Source organism: Chiloscyllium plagiosum, chromosome 9 (genome assembly GCF_004010195.1).
Source record: "Chiloscyllium plagiosum isolate BGI_BamShark_2017 chromosome 9, ASM401019v2, whole genome shotgun sequence".
NCBI lineage: Eukaryota > Metazoa > Chordata > Chondrichthyes > Orectolobiformes > Hemiscylliidae > Chiloscyllium > Chiloscyllium plagiosum.
This window is the reverse complement of record NC_057718.1, coordinates 1,090,586-1,114,931: the sequence shown is the minus strand read 5'-3', so window position 1 is coordinate 1,114,931 and position 24,346 is coordinate 1,090,586. Positions and strand designations below refer to the sequence as shown.

The following is a 24,346-nucleotide window of genomic DNA, read 5'->3' as shown; positions in this document are numbered from 1 at the left end:
TGCTATTCCCAACATCATCCCTATAGTTTGGGGGTCAATATACAACTCCACTGATGTATTTTGCCTCTTGGTATTCCTCAGCTATGCCCATTCTGATACCACATTGTTGCAGATAATATCCTTAATATCCGTCCTCACTAGTTTGTTAGTTTCCTATTAACTGGTAATGCTGTCCAACCACATTTTCCTTTTTATCTGTTGTTCTTAAATACTGAACATTCTGAATGTTCATTCCCATCCCCCATCACTCCTGTCTCTGTACGTTTGACTATTTCATCCCTGTTTTCATCGATTTACATGATTTACATGATTAATTCATCCATTTTATTACGAATGCTCCATGTGTTAAAGCACAAAGCATTAAGTCTTGTCTTTTTCACATTATTTGTCCCATTTGCATTGTCTTTTAGTGTCCCTGTTTGGTTCTGGTCATTGAGTTCCCACCTTCTTATTCCCCTTTCTGTATTTTATTTGTGCCCTTGATTCTCCTTCCTCTGGTACATTGCATAGGTTCCCATTAACCTGCCATTTTGGATTAATTCATCCCCAAACACTCTTGCTAATTCTCTTCCAAGGCACTCAGTCCTGGTCCTGCCCCACATGTAAATTGTCCAGTTTGTATTCTATGCCTTTATTAATAAACCTGAGATCCCTGCATGCTTTATTAACTGCTCTCTCTACCTGTCCTGCCATCTTCAATGGTTTGTGCACATATACACAAATCTGCTCCTGCGGCCACTTTAAAATTGTATATTGACTTTCAGTGTTCTTCTGCCCAAAATGTATCACCTCACACTTCTCTGCATTGGACCTCATCTGCCACCTTTTTGCCCACTCCACCAACTTATAAATGTCCTTTTGGAGTTCCACACTGTCCTCCTCACAATTTGCAATTCTTCAAGTTTAATGTCGGTCTTCAAACATTAAAATTGTCTCCTGCACACGAAGATCCAGATCATTACTGTATATCAGGACAAACAAGGCTCCCAATACCAACCCCTAGAATTTACACTCGAAACATTCCTTCAGACCTATGTTCCCTATTTCCCATCACACACCCTGTGTTGCTACTGCCCCTCTTATGCCACTACCTATAACTTTTCTCACCAGTCTGTTGTGTGGCGCTGTATCAATCACTTTCTGGAAATGTATGTACAGCACATAAGCAGTGTCACCTTAATCAAGCCTTTTCCGTTACCTCTTCAAAACCTGCAGCAAGTTAGATAAACACAATGTCCCCTTCAAAAATCTACACTGACTCTTGATAATCAGTTCACCTTTTTCGATGCGATGACGGTTCTATTTTAAGTCCACAATCAAAAATGCAGAAAACTAAAAAGAGACTGTCTTTACAGTGTAGAAGGAGACCCAGCTCTCTCAGTTTTTTTAAATTAATTCACAGAATTAGAGCATCGTTGGCTAGGCAGCGTTTATTGCCAATCGCTAATTGCCCAGAGGGCAGTTAAGAGTCAACCACGTTGCTGTGGGTCTGGAGTCACATGTAGGCCAGACCAGGTAAGGATGGCAGTTTCTTTCCCTGAAGGACATTAGTGATTCAGATGGGTTTTTCCAAAAATCGACAATGGATTCATGGTCATCATTAGATTCTTAATTCCAGATTTTCTTTAATTGAAGTCAACTTCCACCATCTGCCATGACAGGATTCGAACCCAGATCCGCAGGATGTTATCTGGGTCTCTAGATTAACAGTCCATCGATAATACCAGGAGACCATCACCCCCCCAGTATTGCAGCGTTCTCCAGTCACTCCTCATTTAAATAAGATTCTGCTTTCCTATTCCTCAAGCCAAAGTGACTGTCGTCATATTTTCCAATGATCTCTCTCCGATTTGATTTGTGACTTCTCTCTTTTACCCGAGCTGAACAAATGATCTCTCTCTCTCTCTCTCTCAGTCCCTGTTTCTGTAAACTTCTCCTTCTGTCCATCGTTGCCTCTCTTTCTCTGTTTCCTTGTTTTCTCTCTTTCTGTTTCTTTCTGTCTATCTGTCTCTCTTTATCTCTTGTCTCTCTCTGTCTGTCTATATTTCTTTGTCTCTCTGTTTTCTGTTTACCTGTGTGTCTGTCTGTCTGTCATTTTCTTTTCTTCTGTTAGAAGTACTTCTAAACACAAAGATTGGTAAAGATTTGGAACTCTCTTCTACAAACGGCATGTGATGCTAGATCAGTTGGTAATCTTTGTTAAGCAAAGATATGAAGGAATATGGGCCAAAGACAGGCACGTGGAGTTAGGTCATAGTTCAGCCATAATCTCATAGAATGGCAGAACAGGGTCAAGGGGCTGATTGGCCTACTCCTGTTCCTATACCTCTCTCTCTCTCTGTCTCTTTGTCTTTTTGATTTATCCAGCAATCTCTCTCTCTCTCTCTCTCTCATCTGTTTACCAGATAATCTGCTCTTTTTCAGAAGTTGTCTCTCACATCATCCAATGGAAACTCACCCCTGTTGATCAACACCACAGACTGTAATGGCAGTCTACATACCAACTGCACCACACCTGATGACCCAGAGGAGCTTGATACACGGGTAAGTGAATGGCACAGCCTGCCATTGAGCACAATGGGAGCAAATAGGATACCTGGAACTTTCAATATCCATTTCACATTGTATCTTTCCTGCAGCAAGGTGATCCTAAAAGGTGTCTAGTGATACCTGCTAACTCTGTGTCTAGCTGCTTGGTCTGCAAACCTTGACTGCAGACAGCAATATCCCCAGGTTTACCATCCTTTGACATCCAAGTCCCAGTCCGTGCACAACAGCGAGCTGTTCCTGTTAGAGACATTGTTGATGGTGGTAGATATGGTCAAAGAGAGTGGTGCTGGAAAAGCACAGGTGGTCAAGCAGCATCTGAAGAGCTGGAGAATCGACGTTTTGAGCATAAGCCCTTCATCAGGATACGGTGTCAATTAAGAAAGCTGCTTTATTCTGGATGGTGTTGTTCTTGAGTCTTGTCAGAGCTGGACCCATTCAGACAAGTGGGGATTATTCCATCACAGAGGAGACAGATTATTCCATCGTACTCCAGACTTGTGTTTTGTAGATGGTGGATAGGCATAGGGCAGTCAGGAAGTTTTCCTCTGACCTATTCTTGTTACCACTGTATTAATGGATAGTCCAGTTCAGTTTCTGGTCAGTGATAACCCTCAGGTATAGTGATTCAGTGATGGTAATGCCATTGAATGACCAGGAGGTTAGATCATGACTTATTGGAGAAAGTCATTGCCTGGCATTTGTGTGGCATGAATAGTACTAGCCTTTTATGAGCCCAAGCCTGGATATTATCCAGGTTGTGTTGCACTTGAACACTGACTGCTTCAGTATCTGTGGAGTTGTAAATGGAGCTGAACACTGTGCAGTCATCAACGAACATCCCCATTTCAATCTTTAAGGTGGAGGGAAGGTCATTGATGAGGCAGCTGTAGATGGTTGGGCCTGAGGAACTCCTGCAGAGATGTCCTGGAGCTGAGATGAGTGACCCTCCAACAACCACGGCTGCAGGCATTTGGATGGGTATATGAATAGGAAGGGTTTGGAGGGATATGGGGCGGGTGCTGGCAGGTGGGACTAGATTGGGTTGGGATATCTGGTCGGCATGGACGGGTGGGACCGAAGGGTCTGTTTCCATGCTGTACATCTCTATGACTCTATGTGACTGGTATGACTCCAACCAGTGAAGAGTTTGCCCCCGATTCCCACTGATTCCAGTCTTACTCGTGCTCCTTAATGCCACACTCGGGCGAATGCAGCCTTGATGTCAAGGGCTGTCCCTCTCCCCTCGCCTCTGGAATTCAGCTCTTTTGTCCATGTTTGACCCAAGGCTGTAATGAGGTCAGGAGCTGAGTGACCCTGGGGGAACCCAAACTGGGTGTCACTGAGCAGGTTATTGCTGAGCAGGTGCTGCTTGGTAGCTCTGTTACTGACACCTTCCTTCACACTTTATTGATTATTGAGAGTAGACTAATGGGTTGGTAAATAGCTGGGTTGAATTTGTCGTGTTTTTTGTAGACAAGAAATACCTTAGTCTTTTTCCACACTTTCGGGTAGATGCCACTGTTGTAGTGGGACAACATGCAGATGATGTTATAAAAGGGTAATGCCTTGCTCCATGCTACAGTGCTAAAGTGCCAGATAAACTATGCAGCAGGGGGATGGGAACCTGAATTGTAGCTCCAGTGTACAGGCGGTTGAGGGTAGCGAGATCAGGGATAGGGGTTTACAAGGTCGCGAGAGGGCACCGGCAATCAGGATGTTGGTGTGTACTTCAACACCAGGAGCATCCGGAATAAGGTGGATGAACTTGCAGCCTGGATTGGTACCTGGGATTTCGATGTTGTGGCCATTTCAGAGTCATGGCTAGAGGAGGGACAGGAATGGTTGCTGCAGATTCCGGGATTTAGATGTTTCAGGAAGAACAGAGATGATAGTAAAAGAGGCTGGGGATGTGGCATTCTGAATCAAGGGTAGTATGACAGCAGTTGTGACAACATTTGAGGACTCATCCACTGAGATAGTTTGGGCTGAGGTTAGAAACAGGAAAGGAGAGGTCACCCTGTTGGGAGTTTTCTATCAGCTCCGAATTGTTCCAGGGATGTAGTGGAAAGGTTAGCAAAGACGATTCTAAATAGGAGCGAGAGTAACAGGGTAGTTGTTATGGGGGACTTTAACTTCCCCAATATTGACTGAGAATACTAGAGTTCAAGTAGTTTAGGTGGGTCAGTTTTTGATCAATGTGTGCAGGAGGGTTTCCTGACACAGTATGTAGACAGGCCAACAAGGGGCGAGGCCACATTGGATTTGGTGCTGGGGAATGAACCCGGCCAGGTGTTAGATTTGGAGGCAGGTGAGTAACTTGGCGATAGTGACCACAATTTGGTTATGTTTACAATAGCAATGGGCAGGGATAGGTATATACCGCAGGGAAAGAGGTATAACTGGGGAAAAGGCAATTATGATGCAATTAGGCAAGATTTAGGATGGGGAAGGAAACTGCAGAGGATGGACACACTTGAAATGTGGAGCTTATTCAAGGAACAGCTACTGCATACCTATATACCTCCAGTATATACCTATCAGGCAGGGAGGTAGTTGCCGAGACAGGGAGCCATGGTTTACTAAGGAAGTTGAATTCTTCTCAAGAGGAAGAAGAAGGCTTATGTGAGAATGAAACGTGAGGGCTCAGTTAGGGGGCTTGAGAGTTATAGGTCAGCCAGAAAAGATCTAAAGAGAGTGCTAAGAGCCAGGAGGGGACATGAGACGTTGTTGGCAGATAGGATCAAGGAAAACCCTAAGGCCTTCTGTAGATATATCAGGAATAAAAGAATGACTAGAGTAAGACTAGGGCCAATCAAAGATTGTACTGGGAAGTTGTGTATGGAATCTGAGGACATGGGGAAGCACTTAATGAATATTTTTTGTCAGTATTCACATTGGAAAAGGGCAATGTTAGTGAGAATATGGAGAGACAAGCTACAAGATTAGATGGGATTGTGGCTGACAGAGAGGAAGTTTTAGCAATTTTGGAAGATCTGAAAATAGATAAGACCCCTGGGCTGGATGGGATTTATCCTCCGATTCTCTGGGAAGCCAGGGAAGAGATTGCTGAGCCTTTGGCTTTGATCTTTATGTCATAATGGTCAACAGGATTAGTGCCAGAAGACTGGAGGATAGCAAATGCTGTTCCCTTGTTTAAGAAGGGAAGTCGGGACAAACCTGGTAATTATAGACCAGTGAGCCTTACTTTGGTTGTGGGTAAGGTGTTAGAAAAGGTTATAAGAGAGGATTTATAATCGTCTGAAAAGGAATAATTTGATTAGGGATAGTCAACACAGTTTTGTGAAGGGTAGGTCATGCCTAACTAACCTTATTGAGTTCTTTGAGAAGGTGATGAAACAGATGGATGAGGGTAAAGTAGTTGATGTGGTGTGTATGGATTTCAGTAAGGCTTTTGATAAGGTCCCCCACGGTAGGCTATTGCACAAAATCCCTTTCGGGATTGAAAGGGATTTAGTGATTTGGATCAGAAATTGGCGGCTGGGAGAAGACAGAGTGTGGTCATTGATGGGAAATGTTCATCCTGAGTTCAGTGGGGCCACTGCTGTTTGTGATTTTTATCAGTGATCTGGATGTGGACATAGAAGGATGTGTTAGTAAATTTGCGGAAGACACTAAGATAGGCAGAGTTGTGGATCGTACTGAAGGATGTTGTGGGTTACAGAGGGACATAGATAAGATGCAGAGCTGGGCTGAGAAGTGTCAAATAGAGTTTGATGTGGAAAAGTGTGAGGTAGAAGTAACAGGAATGTAGAGTACTGGGCTAATGGTAAAATTATTGGCAGTGTCGATGAACAGAGAGATCTTGGTTCTGGATCAGTGGTGCTGGAAGAGCACAGCAATTCAGGCAGCATCCGACGAGCAGCAAAATTGACGTTTCGGGCAAAAGCCCTTCATCAGGAAAGAGATCTTGGTGTCTGGGTGTATAAATCCTGGAATGTTGTCACCAATGTTGATAGGGTTGTTAAGAAGACATATGGTGTGTTAGTGTTTATTGGTGGAAGGATTGAGTTTCGGAGCCACAAGGTCATGCTTCAGCTGTACAAGACACTGGTTAGGCCGCTAGGAGACAGTGAGGACTGCAGATGCTGGGCATCAGAGCTGAAAAATGTGTTGCTGGAAAAGTGCAGCAGGTCAGGCAGCATCAAAGGAGCAGAAGAATTGATGTTTCGGGCACAAGCCCTTCTTCAGGAAACTGGTAAGGCCGCACCTGGAGTATTGCGTACAGTTCTGGTCATTGCTTTAAAGGAACCTTTGGAAAGGGTTCAGAGGAGATTTACGAGGATGTTGCCTGGTATGGAGGGAAGGTCTTACGAGGAAAGGCTGAGGGAACTGAGGCTGTTTTCGCCGGAGTGAAGAAGGTTGAGAGATGACGTAATCAAGGTGTATAAGATAATCAGAGGGTTAGATTGGGTGGACAGTGAGAGCCTTTTTCATCAGATGGTGAAGGCTAACATGAGGGGACATAGCTTTAAATTGAAGGGTAATAGATTTAGGACAGATATCAGGGGTAATTTCTTTACTCTGAGAGTAGCAGGGGTGTGAAACGATCTGCCTGTAACAGTAGTAGACTCGCTGACATTGAGGGCATTTAAATGGTCATTGGACATACATATGGATAATAACGGAATGGTGTAGGTTAGATGGGCATCAGATTAATTTCACAAATCAATGCTACATCCAAGGCCGAAGGGGCCTGTATTGCGCTGTAATGTCCTACGTTCTGTATGTGATATTGTTGAGTGAAGCTCCTTTACTGACTTTTGGGGCAGCATGGACTGTCAGTCTGAACAATTAAACCTGGCAGAAATCTGAAGTCAAACCAGAAAAGACTGGAAATCCTCACCAGCGTCAGTGAACAGAGAATCCAAGTTGGCATTTAACATGATGACTCTTTGGATTAGAGAGTAGCCAATCCCCTTCTGGAGAGAAACAGGGAATTATAGATTGGTCAGCCTGACATCTGTAGTAGGGAAAATGCTAGAGTTCATGTATAAGAGTTTGGGGATGGCACAGTGGCTCAGTGGTTAGCACTGCTGCCTCACAGCACCAAGGACCCAGGTTCGATTCCAGCCTCAGGCGACTGTGTGGAGTTTGCACATTCTCCCCGTGTCTGCGTGGGTTTCCTCCCATAGTCTAAAGATGTGTAGGTTAGGTGAATTTGCCATGCTAAATTGTCCATAGTGTTCAGGGATGTGTAGATTAGGTACATTAGTCAGGGGTAAATATCGGGTAGAGGAAATGGGTCTGGGTGGGTTACTCTTCAGACGGTCGGTGTGGACTTGTTGTGCCGAAGGGCCTGTTTCCACACTGTGGGGATTCTGTGATCTGATCTAGTTAAGAGCACTTGGAAATCAGTGATTGGATTGTCGGAGTCAGCATGGATTTACATAAGGGAATGGGGGGTAGTGTGCTGCCATGGATAGAAATCTGGCTGGCAGGCAGAAAACAGAGAGAAGGAATAGTGGGTCTTTTTCTGAATGGCAGGCAGCGATATGATTTAGATGAGGGAACGAATATATTAATGCAATGTAATGTAATATCTTGTGTAATGTGACACAGAGCTGGGTGGGAATGTGAGCCCAGGAGGAGAATGCAGAGAAGCTTTTCAATGTAATTTGGTCAAATTGAGTGAGTGAGCAAATGTAGTATAATGTGGATAAATGTGAGGTTATCCACTTAGGTAGCAAAAACCAGCAGGCAGATTATTATCTGAACATTGGGAAATTGGGAAGTACAAATCTGGAATACTGTGTGCTGTTTTGGTCTCCTTACCTGAGGAAGGATGAGGGGGGCGGGGGAGTTTACCAGACAGATTCTTGAGATGGCAGGATTGACATGTGAAAAGGTACTGGATCGATAAGGCCGATATTCAAAGGAGATTAGAAGAATAAGTTGTGGACCTCATAGAAACCTTTAAATTTTAACAGGACTAGGCAGAGGAAACATAGGAAGGATGTTCTCAATGACCAGGGTGTCCACACCAGGGGGGTCATAGTCTGAGACATTAGCTGTTTATCCAAGAATGGTGGAGGAGAAAGTGAGGTCTGCAGATGCTGGAGATCAGAGCTGAAAATGTGTTGCTGGAAAAGCACAGCAGGTCAGGCAGCATCCAAGGAGCAGGAGAATCGACGTTTCGGGCATAAGCCCTTCTTCAGGAGTGAGGAATGAGTACCCAAGGATGGTGCCAGACTCACTGAATTTCTTCAGCATTTGTTTTGCTCTTATGTTGGACCTCCAGCAGTAGCAGTAGTTTGCTTTTGTGGGAGTGGGAAAGTTGAGAACAATTCAGTGGGTTTGGAGACATAGTAAATGGGAATATCAGAACCATCACCAATAGCTACAGTCCACAAACAGAAAGTGTTTGTGTGTGAGCCATTGCTGATGTGGAGTAATTTGTGAAAACACAAACTGCCAACAGCCTTGTCCCCCACTTACTCCCTCCAGTCTGCTTTTTGTATAGGTGGTTAACCCTTCGTTTCCAAACCCTCGGAGGCGCCTGCGATTGCGTGATATATCGGAACAGGTGACTGATGCTCAACAAAACCAACTGGAGCTGAATCGCTTATTGAATGCAGCATTGTTAGAGCGAGAGACTGTGCAGGCGTGAGTAACCTTCCCACATGGCCAGGGGATCATAGAGAAGGGAGGAAAAGGGGTGGACAGCTACCTCTAGCCACTGAGAATCAAATCAGCATTGGAACAAAACGTAACAGCCGACAGAAGAGATGGGAAATGAGAGTAAGTGTCCAGGGAGTTGAGGCAGAGGGACAGGGAGTGGGAGCAGAGAAGAGAGCATAGGAAACTGGGCTGGGGGTGTGGCTGGTCAAGATGGCTGGCCTGTTGTCCTATTTGGCTAAACAAATTCCTTTGACTCTCACTGAGTGGATGACCCACCCCCCAAACACCGCTGATCTGTTCGATTGGTGAGCAGCTCTAGCAGATCCTCGAAGCATCAGAACTGGGTAGTGGGCACTGCTGGAGCTGAAGACACTGCCCACGTAGGAGGCCCCAGTCTTAGAGTGAGGTAAATCAGGGAGCTACAGGCTGTTGGGGGGGGGCAATTTCGACACAGATTAGGGAAGGGCTGAGGAACATTGGGCATTTCGACCTAAGGAAGAGTGGGAAAGATGTTGGAATGCTTTTTTGGGAGGTGCTTTTGATGGACAAAGGGCAGCCTCCAGTGAAATTACCCCCTTACTATCAGCCGCTCTAAAAGAAGATGTTGTATTGTGATGTAGGCCACCTAGTCTTGGGGTTAACTTCAGTCTCAATTAATCCTTAATTAGTGAATTGCATCTGGTGGTCAGGCTGCGATTTCAGCACCCACTTGGCAGTGCCCAGGGAGCGGGAGCCAAGGGAAGGAGGAAGAATCAGATGCATGGAGGAGTGGGAGTGGCATGGATAGAGTGGGAGTGGAAAATATGATCTGGCTCTGAGTAAATCTGCGTTCCAAAATAGTGAGTGAGTGGGAGTTGAGGAGTATTGTGGGAGCGAGTGGTTCGGGGCCAATGCAATTGGATTTAGTTAGATGGAGTTGGGGATGGTTGCTGGGCAGTTCAGAATCTATTAACTCTGATCACTCACCCTCGTCCTGTCCCCTATGTACAGGTTGAAAGGGAAATCCACAAACCGTCTCTCGATGCGATTCATTGACCCTGAGCTGGAGAGCCGCTTCTCACTGGAGAGGGAGAAACAGAGTGGAGCAGCTTTTAGCTGTTCCTGTGTGGTCCTCTCCTTCACCTTCGTGGTGCAGCTTCTCATTGACCCCGGGTAGGTGGATATTAGTGTCTGTTAGACACTCACAGACTGGGCTGCAACTGACCAATGGACAGATACAGGATAATATAAAAAGGAAGGGTTAAATCATTTAACTATGGTATAAGGTAGTTAGAAGCAGATCCTTTTCAGTAGTTGAAAGTCCAGATCAAGGGATCATTGATACAAAAGTAAATGTAAGAGAAAGTTCTTCACATAGGGAGTTGTGAGATTGTGAGTTTCATTTCTAGGACTAGACACTCTGGTGATTGGTATCTGATTTATATATATATGTATTACTTATTAGACGTTGGATTTTAAAATACTGGCAGATAGGATTGGTTACTTTTCTGAGTATTTAAAAAAAAGCCCAGACAATTCTTTTGGAACACTGACCTAATATGTGTCAGATAGTAGGAGTCTCTGGGGAGTTAATGGAAGATTGTTTTTACTTTGTTGGTTTATGACAGGTGGGGTAAACATTGAGGGTCATTAGCTTATTTTCAGTCCAAGACAATCAAATATTCTTGTTTAGAAAACCAAGATATTAAAAGGTTTTGGGCTTTTCAGAGGAGACCTGACTAGTGTCAGAAACAAAAATGGTTTCTATTCCAAAGGAAGAGTACAGCATGGTTTAGAGAACACATTGTTACTTTTCTGCCTGAGGTTGTCATGAGGGACCCACCTTCTCAACCTCTCCCCTTCCCTGAGGCTTGGTGACCTTCAGGCCAAACCACCACCAGTTGTTTCTCTGTAGTTCCTTCACCTATTTACCTTCATAGGTAAGTTTAGTGTGTGCAAATCTGCAGGCTATTAAAAAGCTGAGAAAGTCTCTCCGTTTCCTTTGTATTCGCGTAAGAAGATTTAACAGCTCATAGGAAATAACTGGGAAGTATCACCCATGTCGAATTTAAAGATTTGACATGGAAGGGTAATTTCTCTATGTTTCAATCACTATAATGTGATGGCTTGGGAAATAGATTGAAATTATTTTTGTTTGGCATTTTATTTTTTTAACTTATCCATGTTTAGTGAAGTTTTGTTTTTGTTTTCTTTAAGGGAAGACATACTAGCACTGGAGGCAGTCTAGAGAAGGTTTGCTATGTTAATGCTGGATAAAAATCCTGGACTGGTTATGTTGTCTAGCCTCTCTCCGTGAGAAGCTGTAATAATCAAATTCAGGGACCTTAAGACCAAGTTCACCAGGAATATTTTATGAAAGGCCAGGGTCTAACTGAGGTGGATTGGAGTGTGGAGTCAGGGATTGTGATGAAGTCAAGGTAGATCTGTTTTAAATTCTGTTTTCCTGTAATCCATCTATTTCTCTTTTCTGTAGACTGCTGGTGAATTACGTCACTTTCGTTGTGGGGGAAATTCTGCTCTTGATCCTCACCCTATGTTCCCTGGCTGCCATCTTCCCCAGGGTGAGTCCTTGGTCAGAGGCCTCAATTCTACCCTGGTCTGGGTATCTATTAGTCAGTGTAGAAACTCCAGCCATTTTGATTGTGAGTTGTGCCCAGGGACCTCCTTTTCTGAATGTTGATGCTGACAATTTAATTCCTCCTTAGGTCTTTCCCAACAAACTAGTTTTCTTCTCAACATGGATTGACCGGACACGCTGGGCCAGGAACATCTGGGCAATGGCTGCTATCCTCATCCTCACTGCTGTAGATATTGTAGACATGGTGAGTGCACCTTCAGTTCCCATCTTGTGCACAGGCACTGACATACAGCCATACAAGCACACAGACAAAAACACGTACACAAACATACTGACATGCAGCCAGAGACAGGTACATAGTGATACACGTATGTAAACATTCACACATAACAAACTCAGGGCTTTACCTTGGGGGATTATTTGGACCTGTCATTATGGATAGAATGACAACAACATAGAAGTTTTCAGGTTATTGAACGGTGGGACAGGCTCAAGGGGCTGAATGGCAGAAGTGGGTACTGCTGGAGATTAGAGTCAAGATGAGAGTGGTGCTGGAAAAGCACAGCAGGTTGGGCAGCATCCGAGGAGCAGGAAAATCAAGGGGCTGAATGGCCTACTTCTGTTCCTATGTACCTAGATGGATTTTTAAAGGATGGGCCATACATACCTAAGCTGATTGGGTATTTTGAAAACAAGAGCAGCATTAATTGCCCTTAAGCTGAGTGGGTTGCTTGGTCATTTCAGAGGGCAGTTAAGAGTCAGCCTCATGATTGTAGACCTTGATGTTGGTTTGGATAAGAAAATAGATTTCCTTCTCTAATGGGTATTAGTGAACCAGATGGATTTTTGCAGCAAGCAATTACAATTTCAGGTTTCCATTTCTACGGATAGCTTTTAAATACTAAGTTTATTCAATTGATTTAAATTGAATTTAAGTTTGACCAATTAATGTAGTGGAATTTGAACCAGTATTCCCAGACAATTAGCCTTGGCTACTGGATTGTTAGTGGAGCAATGATCCTACCGTCCTACCTGCTCCTTTGGGTATTCTGAGGAGGCACATCTGAAAGAGTGTGCTGGTATTGCAGACAGGTCAAACCGATGCCCTGTAAAGCTGTAGGAAACATCGCTACCTTTAAGTATCACTCCCCTTTAATAAACAGTGACACTCTTTCTGCCTTTCTAATCACTTGCTGTCCTTACATACTAACCCTTTGTGATTCATGTGCTAGAACTCTCAGGTCCCTGTGTAACTCAGAGTTGCCCAGTCGTTTTCTGGACACACTTCCAGTCACCATTGACCATATGTGACTGTGGACACAAAATGATCCCTTCCTGGCAAAACTAAAAACAACTGGTGGTGATGGGGGAAACCAAAGGACCATCACAATCAGAATTGGAACCTCTCTAGGCCCAGTGAGACCAGATCACAGTAGAGGTTGGCATATCATTATGGGGAGCAAGAGTGATTGTCCCGAGCAAAGATCGATGCCAGATACTGGCAGAACACGATCAGAGTTATTCAAACATTTCCCAAATTAAGATATTGGGGAGAAGTTATGTCTGGTGGCCAGAATTGGATGCCAACATAACCGCATTGGTGGGGCAGTGCCCAGAGTGCCAACAAGGACAAAAATTACTGCCATCAGGCCCCCCATCTTCATGGGAATGGCCAGGTAAACCTTGCTGTCAGTTACACGTTGACTATGCCACTTCTTTCATGATTTTAGTCATCGTGGATACCCATTCAAAGTGGTTGGATGTGCATGGAGTTCAGTTGTCAAGCATGGGGACAACAATTGAAAAGTTGTAAGTATCTTTTGCAATACACAGACTCCTGAAAGAGTTAGTAACAGAAAATGGCCATCATTTACCAGCAGGAAATTCAAGTATTTCCTGAAGACAAATGGCATTCGGCATGTAAGGACAGCTCCAAACCATCCATTGTCCAATGGTCTGGCAGAAAGAGCAGTTCAAACTTTGAAAGCAGGCTTAAAGAAACAGCCTACAGTTCCATTCAATGCCAGCCTGTCCCAATTCCTGTTTGACCACCCCTCACACAACTACAGGGACAACTCCAACAAGGTTGCTAATGGAGAGAAGACTCCTCACCAGGTTAAGCCTGATTTTCCTGGAGTTGGCAGGATGGAGGTTGAAGTGGCACCAGCTTGTCCATACCAAACACAAAACTCCTCGAAGCGAGAGTAGCAGTTAACTTCAGGGATGAAGTTTGGTGTTGAAAGCACACGAATGGCCCTACATGGGTAAGAGGCATGGTCGACACAAGATCAGGCTCCGCGACATACAAAGTTTGGCTAAGAGAGGTGGTCCTGAACAAGCATGTGGACCACATGAAAGCTGCAGCCTCACAAACAGGCCAGGAGCAAGATGCAACCAACTCCTCAGAGTATCCAGTAACGCTGTCAGAATCCTTCTGCCTGGCATCGAAGAGGAAGGACATGGGCATGATCAATGTTGTCACCTTAACTCTGTTATTGCCTGAAGAAGGTGAAATTCGGCCGAGATGCTGCAGTGGCAAGAGTTGGGCTACGGTGCAGTACACGCTGCCAATATCCGAGGCAGCGATGGAGGAACCAGACCTGGTACAAAAACACTCCAGGAGAAGCTGCAGGAAAAACAATGAAGCTATGTCCTTGGACTTAGAGGGGCAGTGAATGGAATGAGGTTGACTAACTGGATCTCATCGAATTCCCTGATTGAGGCTGTAATTCACTTACGGAGTCCGGCTGACAGATGTAAACAGGAGGGTCAGGATTCATTTCATACTCGGATCCGGCTGTGAGCCAGCAGGGTAAGTGTCACAGACTATGCACATGTAAATAAAGGGTCACTTGGTGACCGGATACCAACCTTCATGGAGTTATTTCACACAGGATACTGCAAGGCCCCTGACAACATTCCAACAACAGGACTGAAGATTTATGCTCTGAACTTGTCACACCACTGGCAAAGCTCTTCCAATACAATGACACTGGCATCTACCCACCAATGCAGAAACTTTTGCCCACAAAAAGTAAGGCTAATCTAACTCACCCAATTACAGCCCCATCGTAGGACATCTCTGCAGGAGTTCCTCAGTGTAATGTCCTCAGCCTTCCCAATGACCTTCCCTCCCTCATAAGGTCAGAAGTGGGAATGTTTGTCAATGAATCAGCCTACGTTCAAATTCAGGAAGACGTGGACAATATCCAGGTTCAGGCTGAAAAGTGGCAAGTAATGTTCTCTCCACACAAACAGCAGGCAATGACCATCTCCAAGAAGAGACAATCCCATCATCAGCCCTTAATATTCAATGGCATTATCATCACTGAATCCCCCACTATCAACATCCTCCACTATCAACATCCCAGATGTTACCATTGACCAGAAACTGAACTGGACTAACTATATGAATACAGTGGCTTACAAGAGCAGGTCAGAGGCTAGGAATCTTCAGCAAGTAACTCACCTGACTCTACAAAGCTTGTCCACCAACTAAAAAGGCAGTGCCTGGATTGCAATGCAATACTACCCACACTGATCCAAGAACACTAAAGAATCTAGAGATTGTCTAGAACAAAGCTTCCTACTTGATTTGCACTCAGTTCACCACCACCAGCATTTACCTCCCTCCCTGATGCTCAGTAGTAGCGTGTATACTGTCTGTAAGATGCACCACAGTGACTCACCAAGGCTTCTCCAAATGCACGTCCCAAACCCATAATCACTTTCATTTGGAAGGACAGAGGCAGCACATAGAGTCATACAGCACGGAAACAGACTCTTCAGTCTAACCAGTCCATGTCAAACATAATCCCAAATTAAAGTAGTCCCACCTAGCTGCGCTTGGCCCGTATCCCTCCAACTCTTAAACAAAGAATTCTGAGGAAGGGTCACCAGATCTGAAACATTAACTTTGATTTCTCTTCACAGATGCTGCCAGACTTGCTGAGCTTTTCCAGCAACCTCAGTTTTTGTTTCTGATTTATAGCATCTGTAGTTCTTTTGGTTTTTATTTCGTATTCCCTACAAACCTTCCTTGGTTGTGTACTTATTGAAATGTCTTTTACATGTAACTGTACTCGCATCCACCACTTCCTCTGGAAGTTCATTCCACACTCAAACCACTCTGTGTGTAAAATAAATTTCCCTCATGTCTTTTGTAAATCTTGCTCCTCTCACCTTAAAAAGTATGCCCCTGGTCTTGAAATCCACAGCTAATGGGAAAAGACACCTGCTATTCACCTTATCCATGCCCCCTCATGATTTTATAAATCTCTATAGGGTCACTGCTCAACCTCCTATGCTCCAGTGCAAATGGTCCCAGCCTATCCAGCCCCTCCTTATTACTCAAATCCTTCATTCCCAGAAACATTCTGGTAACAGAACAGTGGCTCAGTGGTTAGCTCTGCTGCCTCACAGCACCAGGGTCCCAGGTTCAATTCCAGCCTTGGGTGACTGTGTGGAGTTTGCACATTCTCCCCGTGCCTGTATGGGTTTCCTCCGGGTGCTCTGGTTTCCTCCCGCAGTCCAAAGATGTGCAGGTTAGGTGAATTGGCCATGCTAAATTGTCCATAGTGTTAGGTGTGCATGAGTCAGAGGGAAATGGGTCTGGGTGGGTTACTCTTTGGAAGCTTGGTGTGGACTTGTTGGGCTGAAGGGCCTGTTTCCACACTGTGAGGAATCTATTCTAAATCTCTTCTGAACCCTTTCCAGCTTAATAGTATACATAGATACATGGGAACACCACCATCTCAAGTTACTCTCCAAGTCACTCACCATCCTGACCTGGAAATATATCACCATTCCTTCACTGTTACTGGGTCAAAATCCTGGAACTCCCTCCCTAAGGGCATTGTGGGTCAACCTACAGCACACAGACTACAGTGGTTCAAGAGGCAGCTCACCAGCATGTTATCAAGGGCAACTAGGGATGGGAATTAAATGTTGGCCCACACCACAGCATTTACAGGAAATAATTGCAATTTCTGAAAGATCAAAGGGCAAAAACATTAGTATGTTTGACAAAGATATGCCAATGGATTTAGGTCACAGCTCAGCTGTGATCTCGTTGAATAGTGAAACACATGAGAGCAATATTGTCACCCGACCCTTATTTCTGCACACATGTTAATGCATTGACAGATACAACACGGCTGATTTCCCCCTCATTCTCCCTCTCTCTGTCTCTAACTCAGGGATCACTAGACAGTGATCTGGAGAAGAAACCCTGATTGAGTCCCCATTACTCACTCACTCTCTCTAAAACAAGGTCAATGGACAAAAATCAGGAGCAGGAACCCTGGATGATTACCCATCTATCTCGATAACCCAGGAATATCACTGGACAGATATCAGGAGCAGGAACCGAATGAAGACAGAGAGTGGTAGTGATTAGAAAGTATTCCGCTGGAGGTTGGTGACCGGTGGTGTCCCACAGGAATCTCTTCTTGGGCCTCTGCTCGTTGTAGTTTTTATAAATGACTTGGACGAAGAAGTGGAAGGGTAGGTCGGTAAATTTGCCAATGACACAAAGGTCGGTGCTGTTGCAGATAGTATCGAGGGCTGTTGCAGGCTACAACAAGACAATGATAAGATGCAGAGCTGGGCTGAGAAGTGGCAGATGGAGTTCAACCTGGATAAATGCAAGGCAATTCATTTTGGAAGGTCGAATTTGAATGCTGAATACAGGGTTAAAGACAGGATTCTTGGCAGTGTGGAGGAACAGTGGGATCTTGGGGTCCATGTACATAGATCCCTCAAAGTTGCCACCCAAGTGGATCGGGTTGTTAAGAAGGCATATGGTGTCTTGGCTTTCATTAACAGGGGATTGAGTTTAAGAGCCATGAGGTTATGCTGCAGCTCTATAAAACCCTGGTTAGTCCACACTTGGAATATTGTGTCCAGTTCTGGTCTCTTCATTATAGGAAGGATGTAGATGCTTCAGAGGGGATGCAGAGGAGATTTACCCGGTGCTATCTGGATTGGAGGGCTTTTCTTATGAAGAGGGGTTGAGTGAGCTCAGGCTTTTCACACTGGGGAGAAGAAAAAGGGTGACAATAGAGGTGTACAAAGTAATGAGAGACATAGATGGAGTAGATAGCCAGAGACTTTTCCCCAGGGCAGAAACAGCTGTCATGAGGGGTCATAATTGGAGGAAAATATAGGGGTGATGTCAGAGATAGGTCCTTTACATAGAGAGTGGTGGGTGCAAGGAATGTACTGCTAGCGATGGTAGAAGAGTCAGAGACATTAGAGACATTTAAGTGACTGCTGGACAAGCACATGGATGGCTGTAAATTGAGGGGAGTGTGGGTTAGTTTGATCTTAGATTAAGATAAATGCTCGGCACAACATTGTGGGCTGAAGGGCCTGTACTGTGCTGTACTGTTCTGTGTCCTAACCCTGGCTGATGTTTTTCTGTCAAGATTGTCGAGATGATTGAGCTGGGAGTCTGTTTTCCAGTTTTGTGTGTTTCAGCTGGATTTGCGAGTGATATACAATATTTTGCAGTGAAGTAATTTGAATAAAAAAGAAAGCTGTACAATTGTTGGTTGAGAGCCAAGGTTCTGATCAGAAGTGACCTTTGAACTGTAGGTGCAGTGATTCATCAGGTTAATGTGTAACACAGGGGCCTAATTATCTGCTCTTAGTCAGCTAATGATGGCCTGTGTGGAGTGATGGCATAGTTTCCACACGATGGAGTTCTCATTAGACTGTTGAAACTGGCTGATTGCCAGCAATTCAGTCAATGGGAGGATAGTCTGATCAGAGAGAGCAGTGGAACAATTCACAAAGACAGCATAGAGATGTACAGCACGGAAACAGACCCTTCGGTCCAACTCGTCCATGCCGACCGGATATCCCAACCCAATCTAGTCCCATTCACCATCACTTGGCCTATATCTCACTGAACCCTTCCTATTCATACATCCGTCCAGATGCCTTTTAAATGTTGTAATTGTACCAGCCTCCACCACTTCTTCTGACAGCTCATTCCACACACGCTCCACCCTCTGTGTGAAAAGGTTGTCCCTTAGGTCCCTTTTATATCTTTCCCCTCTCACCTTAAACCTATGCTCTATAGTTCTAGACTCCCCCACCACAGGGAAAAGACCTTGTCTATTAATCCTATCCATGCTCCTCATGATTTTTTTTTGAAGCCGATAAGGTCACCCCTCAGCCTCCGACACTCCAGGGAAAACAGCCTCAGCTTATTCACCCTTATCTATAGCTCAAACCTTCCAATCTGGCAACATCCTTATAAATCATTTCTGAGCCCTTTCAAGTTTCAGAACACGCTCCCAATAGGAAGGAGACCAGAATTGCATACAATATTCCAAAAGTGGCCTAACCAATGTCCTGTACAGCTGCACATGCTGTTAAATGTGTGTTTGTATCCTTCTGCATGTCTATTGTCAGTCTGTGTCTCTCAGATAAGCATTTGAATCAGGAGAAGGGTTAGGTTACTCAGACCCTCGCTCTGTTATTGAATAAGATCACGGCCTGCTGGATTGCACTAACTTGCATTACTGTTGACTCCGTCCTTAGTTTGAGTTCCTAACGATGGACGTGATTCTACTGCATTAGACATTAGTCTGCCATTGTTTATTAACAGCAATCTGGGAGATTCCAAAATGCCTTTTAAAGGAACTAAAGCTCACTGCAAAATCATTTGTTAAAAGCAGTGACCTGGTTTGATTTGTGTGTGATATATAAGCTGACACACATGTACACTGCCTTCATGGAAGCTGCCACACTGAGGGCAAATTCTCACTGCTTGAAAGGTTTGTACCAATCTCTGTCAACCAGTGTGGTGCTGGAAAAGCACAGCTGGTCAGGCAGCATCAAAGGAGCAGGGGAATCAACGTTTCAGGCATAAACCCTTTACCAGGAATGAGGCTTGTGGGCCGGGGGCTGAGAAATAAATGGGAGGGGGGGTGGGGCTGGGTGGTGCTTCAGCTTGAGGACTAAGAAAGAGATCAGTTTGTGATGTAAAGAAGTTCAAACTGGGCAGATGCTGCTTTAGACAATAGGTGAGGGAGTAGGCCATTCGGCCCTTCAAACCAGCACCATCGTTCATTATGATCATGGCTGATTATCCACAATCAGTATCCTGTTCCTGCCTTATCCCCATAACCCTTGATTCCACAATCTTTAAGAGCTCCCTATGGATAGAGATACTTTCAAGATACTTTCTTGAAAGTATCCAGAGACATGGTCTTTGCTTCCCTTCGGGACAGAGCATTCCATATATCCAAGAAGTTTCTCCTCAACTCTGTTCTAAATGGCCTACCCCTTATCTTTAAACCTACGCCACACTCCCTCAATAGCCAGAATGTCCTTCCTCAAATTTGGAGGCCAAAACTGCACATAATATTCCAGGTGTGGTCTCACCAGGGCCCTGTACAGCTGCAGAAGAACCTCTTTGCTCCTATACTCAATTCCTCTTGTTATGAAGGCCAGCATGCCATTAGCCTTCTTCACTACCTGCTGTACCTGCATGCTTGCTTTCATTAATTGACTGATGTACAAGAACACCTAGATCTCTCTGTACTGCCCCTTTACCTAACTTGACTCCTTTTAGATAGTAATCTGCCTTCCTGTTCTTGCCACCAAGTGGATAACCATACATTTATCCACATTAAACTGCATCTGCCATGCATCTGTCCACTCACCTAACCTGTCCAAGTCACCCTGTATTCTCATAACATCCTCCTCACATTTCACCCTGTCACCCAGCTTTGTGTCATCAGCAAAATTGCTAATGTTACTTTTAATACCTTCATCTATATCATTAATGTATATTGTAAACAGCTGCGGTCCCAGCACCGAACCTTGTGGTAGCCCACTGGTCACCGCCTGCCATTCCAAAAGGGAGCTGTTTGTCACTACTCTTTGCTTCCTGTCAGCCAGCCAATTTTCAATCCAAGTTAGTATTTTACCCCCAATACCATGTGCCCTAATTTTGCTCACTAATCTTCTATGAGTTTTGTTATTAAACATGCTGTGTCCAAGCTGATTAATAACTCCAAGACAGTATGGCTCCCTTAATGAAACCTGTATGTTTGGATAACTCTCAGAATGAGGTGAATGGATTGCTTCTGTTTCCCCTTTTAATGGTGTTGTTCCAGCACTGTACGTTAAACCGTAGCCACTGATGAATGAGAAGAGAGTCAGGGCCTCCTTAGACCCCTATCACTCTGTAAAACAAATGACTTTATTGCGCCTGGTTGAACTGACAAGTGACAATGTGCTATAATATTCATAAACAAATCTCCAAGAACATCTTCACTCAGAGTTAGCAACCTCATTGTCGATCCAAATTCTATCCAACTCAGCTTTAAATACTTTCAATGAAGGCCAGTCTTTTTAGTGCTTTCTCACCCAGTGAGTAGTTAGGGTTTGGAATGGACTGCCTGGAAATGTGGTAATTTCAATTCAGGTATTCAAGAGGGAATTAGATGGATATTTGGATAGTAATGGTGTGCAGGAAAATGGCTGGTGTGGACATGATGGGTTGGACAGCTTCCTTTGTACAATAATAAATCTGTGAAAAATTCTGTGATTCTGTTCTCCAGGGCAGCGTCCCAAACAATAACAACCCTGTGAGAGAGGAAATGCCTCCTCATCCCTGTCTTAAAGGAGAGACCACTTCTTTTGCATCTGTGCAGTTTCATCCAAAAGGAAACATCTTCCCAGCATCGACCCTGTCCACCTCACAATCTTGTATGTTTCAATAAGATCACCTCTCAGCCTTCTAAAGTCCAATGAATGCATGCTCAATCTATCAAAATACTCTTTCATTCCAGAGATCAGCTGAGTCCTTCTTCAACCACTTGTAATACAAGAGTTAAAGAGATTAAAACATTACACAGTATTCATCTCTATATCAGTGTATGTCTGTCTGTGTCAGGAGACAGCTTCCTGATGGAGAGCTCATGCTCAATGCTGACTCTCCTCCTCAGATGCTGCCTGACCGGCTGTGCTTTTCCAGAACCACACTTTTTGTCTGTCTGTATCAGTCTATATATCTGTCTGTGATATGTCTGTGTTAGTATCCCCCAGAGTGTGTGTCAGTATTGTGTGTCTGTGTGTATTAACCTTGTTGCGTCAGCTGTGTATGTACTGTGCCAGTCTTGTATTTTTGTGTCTGTCTTGTGTATGCATCAGTTTTTTTTAATTCATTGTGTGTGTGTGTGTGTATGTGTGTGTGTGTGTATGTGTGTGTGCGTGTGTGTATGCGCGTGTGCACACTTTATTGTCTAGTTCCTCCTTAAAACAAGTTAGCCAACTCTGACCACACTGTGACGATTGAATTTACCCTGGTGTCCCATGATACAAAAATGGGGTCAAATTACAACCAACACAAGCCAGTACGAATGCAGAACAGTCCCAACTTTATTACAAAACAAGTTAAAATAGCTTCTATGACAAAACAACACTACCGGTAATCCTATTCAGCCCCTTATGTTTATAATACTGACCGAGTATCTCGTAGATTTGTGTTTTCTCTCTCTCTCTCTCTCTCTCTTCCCCCTCCCATGTGTCTTTATGGGATTGCAAAGCTGCTTTCTCTCTTCCTCTCTCTATCTGGGTGGTCAGCAGGTCTCTGCCTTGGATCATGCTGGTCTCTTCAGGGGTCCAAGAGAGCATGGTCTGCAGGTGAACCCTATTTTATATCTTTATGGATGATTTTCTGGAACTTTCTGTTCTGTCCAATCAGGGAGATACTCAAAATAGTTTGAAACATTGCCAATCATTTAGATGGCATGCTATTGTTTGTTTCTTTGTAGAGCAGGACCCGGTACCTTTCTGTCTGAACCCTCCTTTATTTAGTGGATATGTTGTTCGGGATATGTCTGTCCAAGATAGCAATACATTACATAACTTCGCACAGAGTGAAGTTGTGGATAGTGTGGAGGGCTGTTGTAGGTTGCAGCGGGACATTGACAGGATGCAGAGCTCAACTGAGAAGTAGCAAATGGAGTTCAACCTGGAAAAGTGTGAAGTGATTCACTTTGTAAAGTCGAATTTGAATGCAGAATTCAGGATTAAAGGCAGGAATCTTGCCAGTGTGGAGGAACAGAGGGATCTTAGGGTCCACTTACATAGACACTCAAAGTTCTCACCCAGCTTGTTAGGGTTGTTAAGAAGGTGTATGGTGTGTTGGCTTTCATTAGCAGGGACATTGAGTTTAAGAGCCACGAGGTTATGCCACAGCTCTATAAAGCCCTGGTTAGACCACACTTGGAATATTGTGTTCAGTTCCGCTTGCCTCATTATTGGAAGGATGTGGAAGTTTTAAAGAGGGTGCAGAGGAGATTTACCAGGATGCTGCTAGGACTGGAGGGTGTGTCTTATGAAGAAAGGTTGAGGGAGCTAGGGCTTTTCTCATTGGAGCGAAGAAGGATGAGAGGTGACATGATAGAGGTGTGCAAGATGAAGAGAGGCTTCGATAGAGTGGATAGCCAGAGACTTTTCCCAGGATGGAAATAGCTATCATGAGGGGTATAATTGTAAGGTGATTGGAGGAAGGTATAGGGGAGATGTCAGACGTAGGTTCTTTACGCAGAGAGTGGTGGGTGTGTGAAATGCACTGCCAGCGGTGGGCGTAAAGTCAGATACATCAGGGACGTTTAAACAACTCTTTGATGGGTGCATTGGAAGACAGTACAATGAAGGGTATGAAGGTTAGTCTGATGTTAGAGTAGGATAAAAGGTCAGCACAACAGCAAGGTCTGAAGGGCCTGTACTGTTCAATGTTCTATAATTTTACATTATGCTAATGTCATTAGCATCTGGCCGCTGTATTTACACTGTGTCTGGTATGTGGATTTTGGGACTTCAGAGTTCTACTTGACCAATGTACCCAGCATTCTTTGCTGTTTTGCCAAGTTAGCAATCTCTCTGTATTTTAGCAGCCCAAAGCCTGCTACATCACTTGTGTTTGTCAGTCTTGTGTGCTTGTGTGTGCATTTGCTTGTTTGTCTCTGACACACAGTTTTCCCACTCTCCAGTGCAGCTCTTCATTTCTGCACTAACTTCCCAATCTTCTGACAACCCTCAGTCTTGAATCTTTTGAGATTAAACCCACTGTGCCATCTCGCAATCTGCAAAGGCCACATCAGATTTTAATGTTCTGAATGTTGGGCTGTTTAGCATTAAGAAAGAAGCAGTATAACCCATGTGTTTCCTGTCAGATTTGTATTTAGCACAGGACTCGGTTTCTGGCACATGAATGGAAGCATCAGGAGAGTCCAAAGAGATGGTGGAGGGGCAGTGAGTACCAAACCCTTCCCACTCCCCAACACTTCATTCTCCCTCTTTCTGCCCCAGTGGAAACATTTTGGTTAGCAAACTGATTATTCAGTTCCACATATAACTGGAGGAGCTCTAACTGTGTGAGACACTGCAATTAAGATCAAATTTAAATATTGAAGGTTCTCAAATAAGAAAATCTGTGAGGACACATTCTTGTTAATGCAAGCAAAGTGAATGCCATAATAAGGGAATGATGGGCTCGGGTTGTGGTTTGAATTGGGTGGGGGGGGGGGCGGTTTATGAGGATGTTAGAAA

At 44.3% G+C, this 24,346-nt stretch overlaps 1 protein-coding gene across 1 annotated transcript in view; it reads left to right on the top strand.

The window, feature by feature from the left end:
• Positions 1-21,525, top strand: part of adcy3a (adenylate cyclase 3a) — a 95,564-nt gene extending 74,039 nt beyond the window's left edge. Inside the window, exons 7-12 of the mRNA XM_043695219.1 lie at positions 2,425-2,544; positions 9,032-9,174; positions 10,180-10,341; positions 11,663-11,750; positions 11,895-12,011; positions 21,349-21,525. Coding sequence (XP_043551154.1) covers positions 2,425-2,544; positions 9,032-9,174; positions 10,180-10,341; positions 11,663-11,750; positions 11,895-12,011; positions 21,349-21,510 — 792 coding nt within the window. The 3' untranslated portion in view covers positions 21,511-21,525. The remainder of the gene's footprint in view (positions 1-2,424; positions 2,545-9,031; positions 9,175-10,179; positions 10,342-11,662; positions 11,751-11,894; positions 12,012-21,348) is intronic.
• Positions 21,526-24,346: the final 2,821 nt, after the last annotated feature.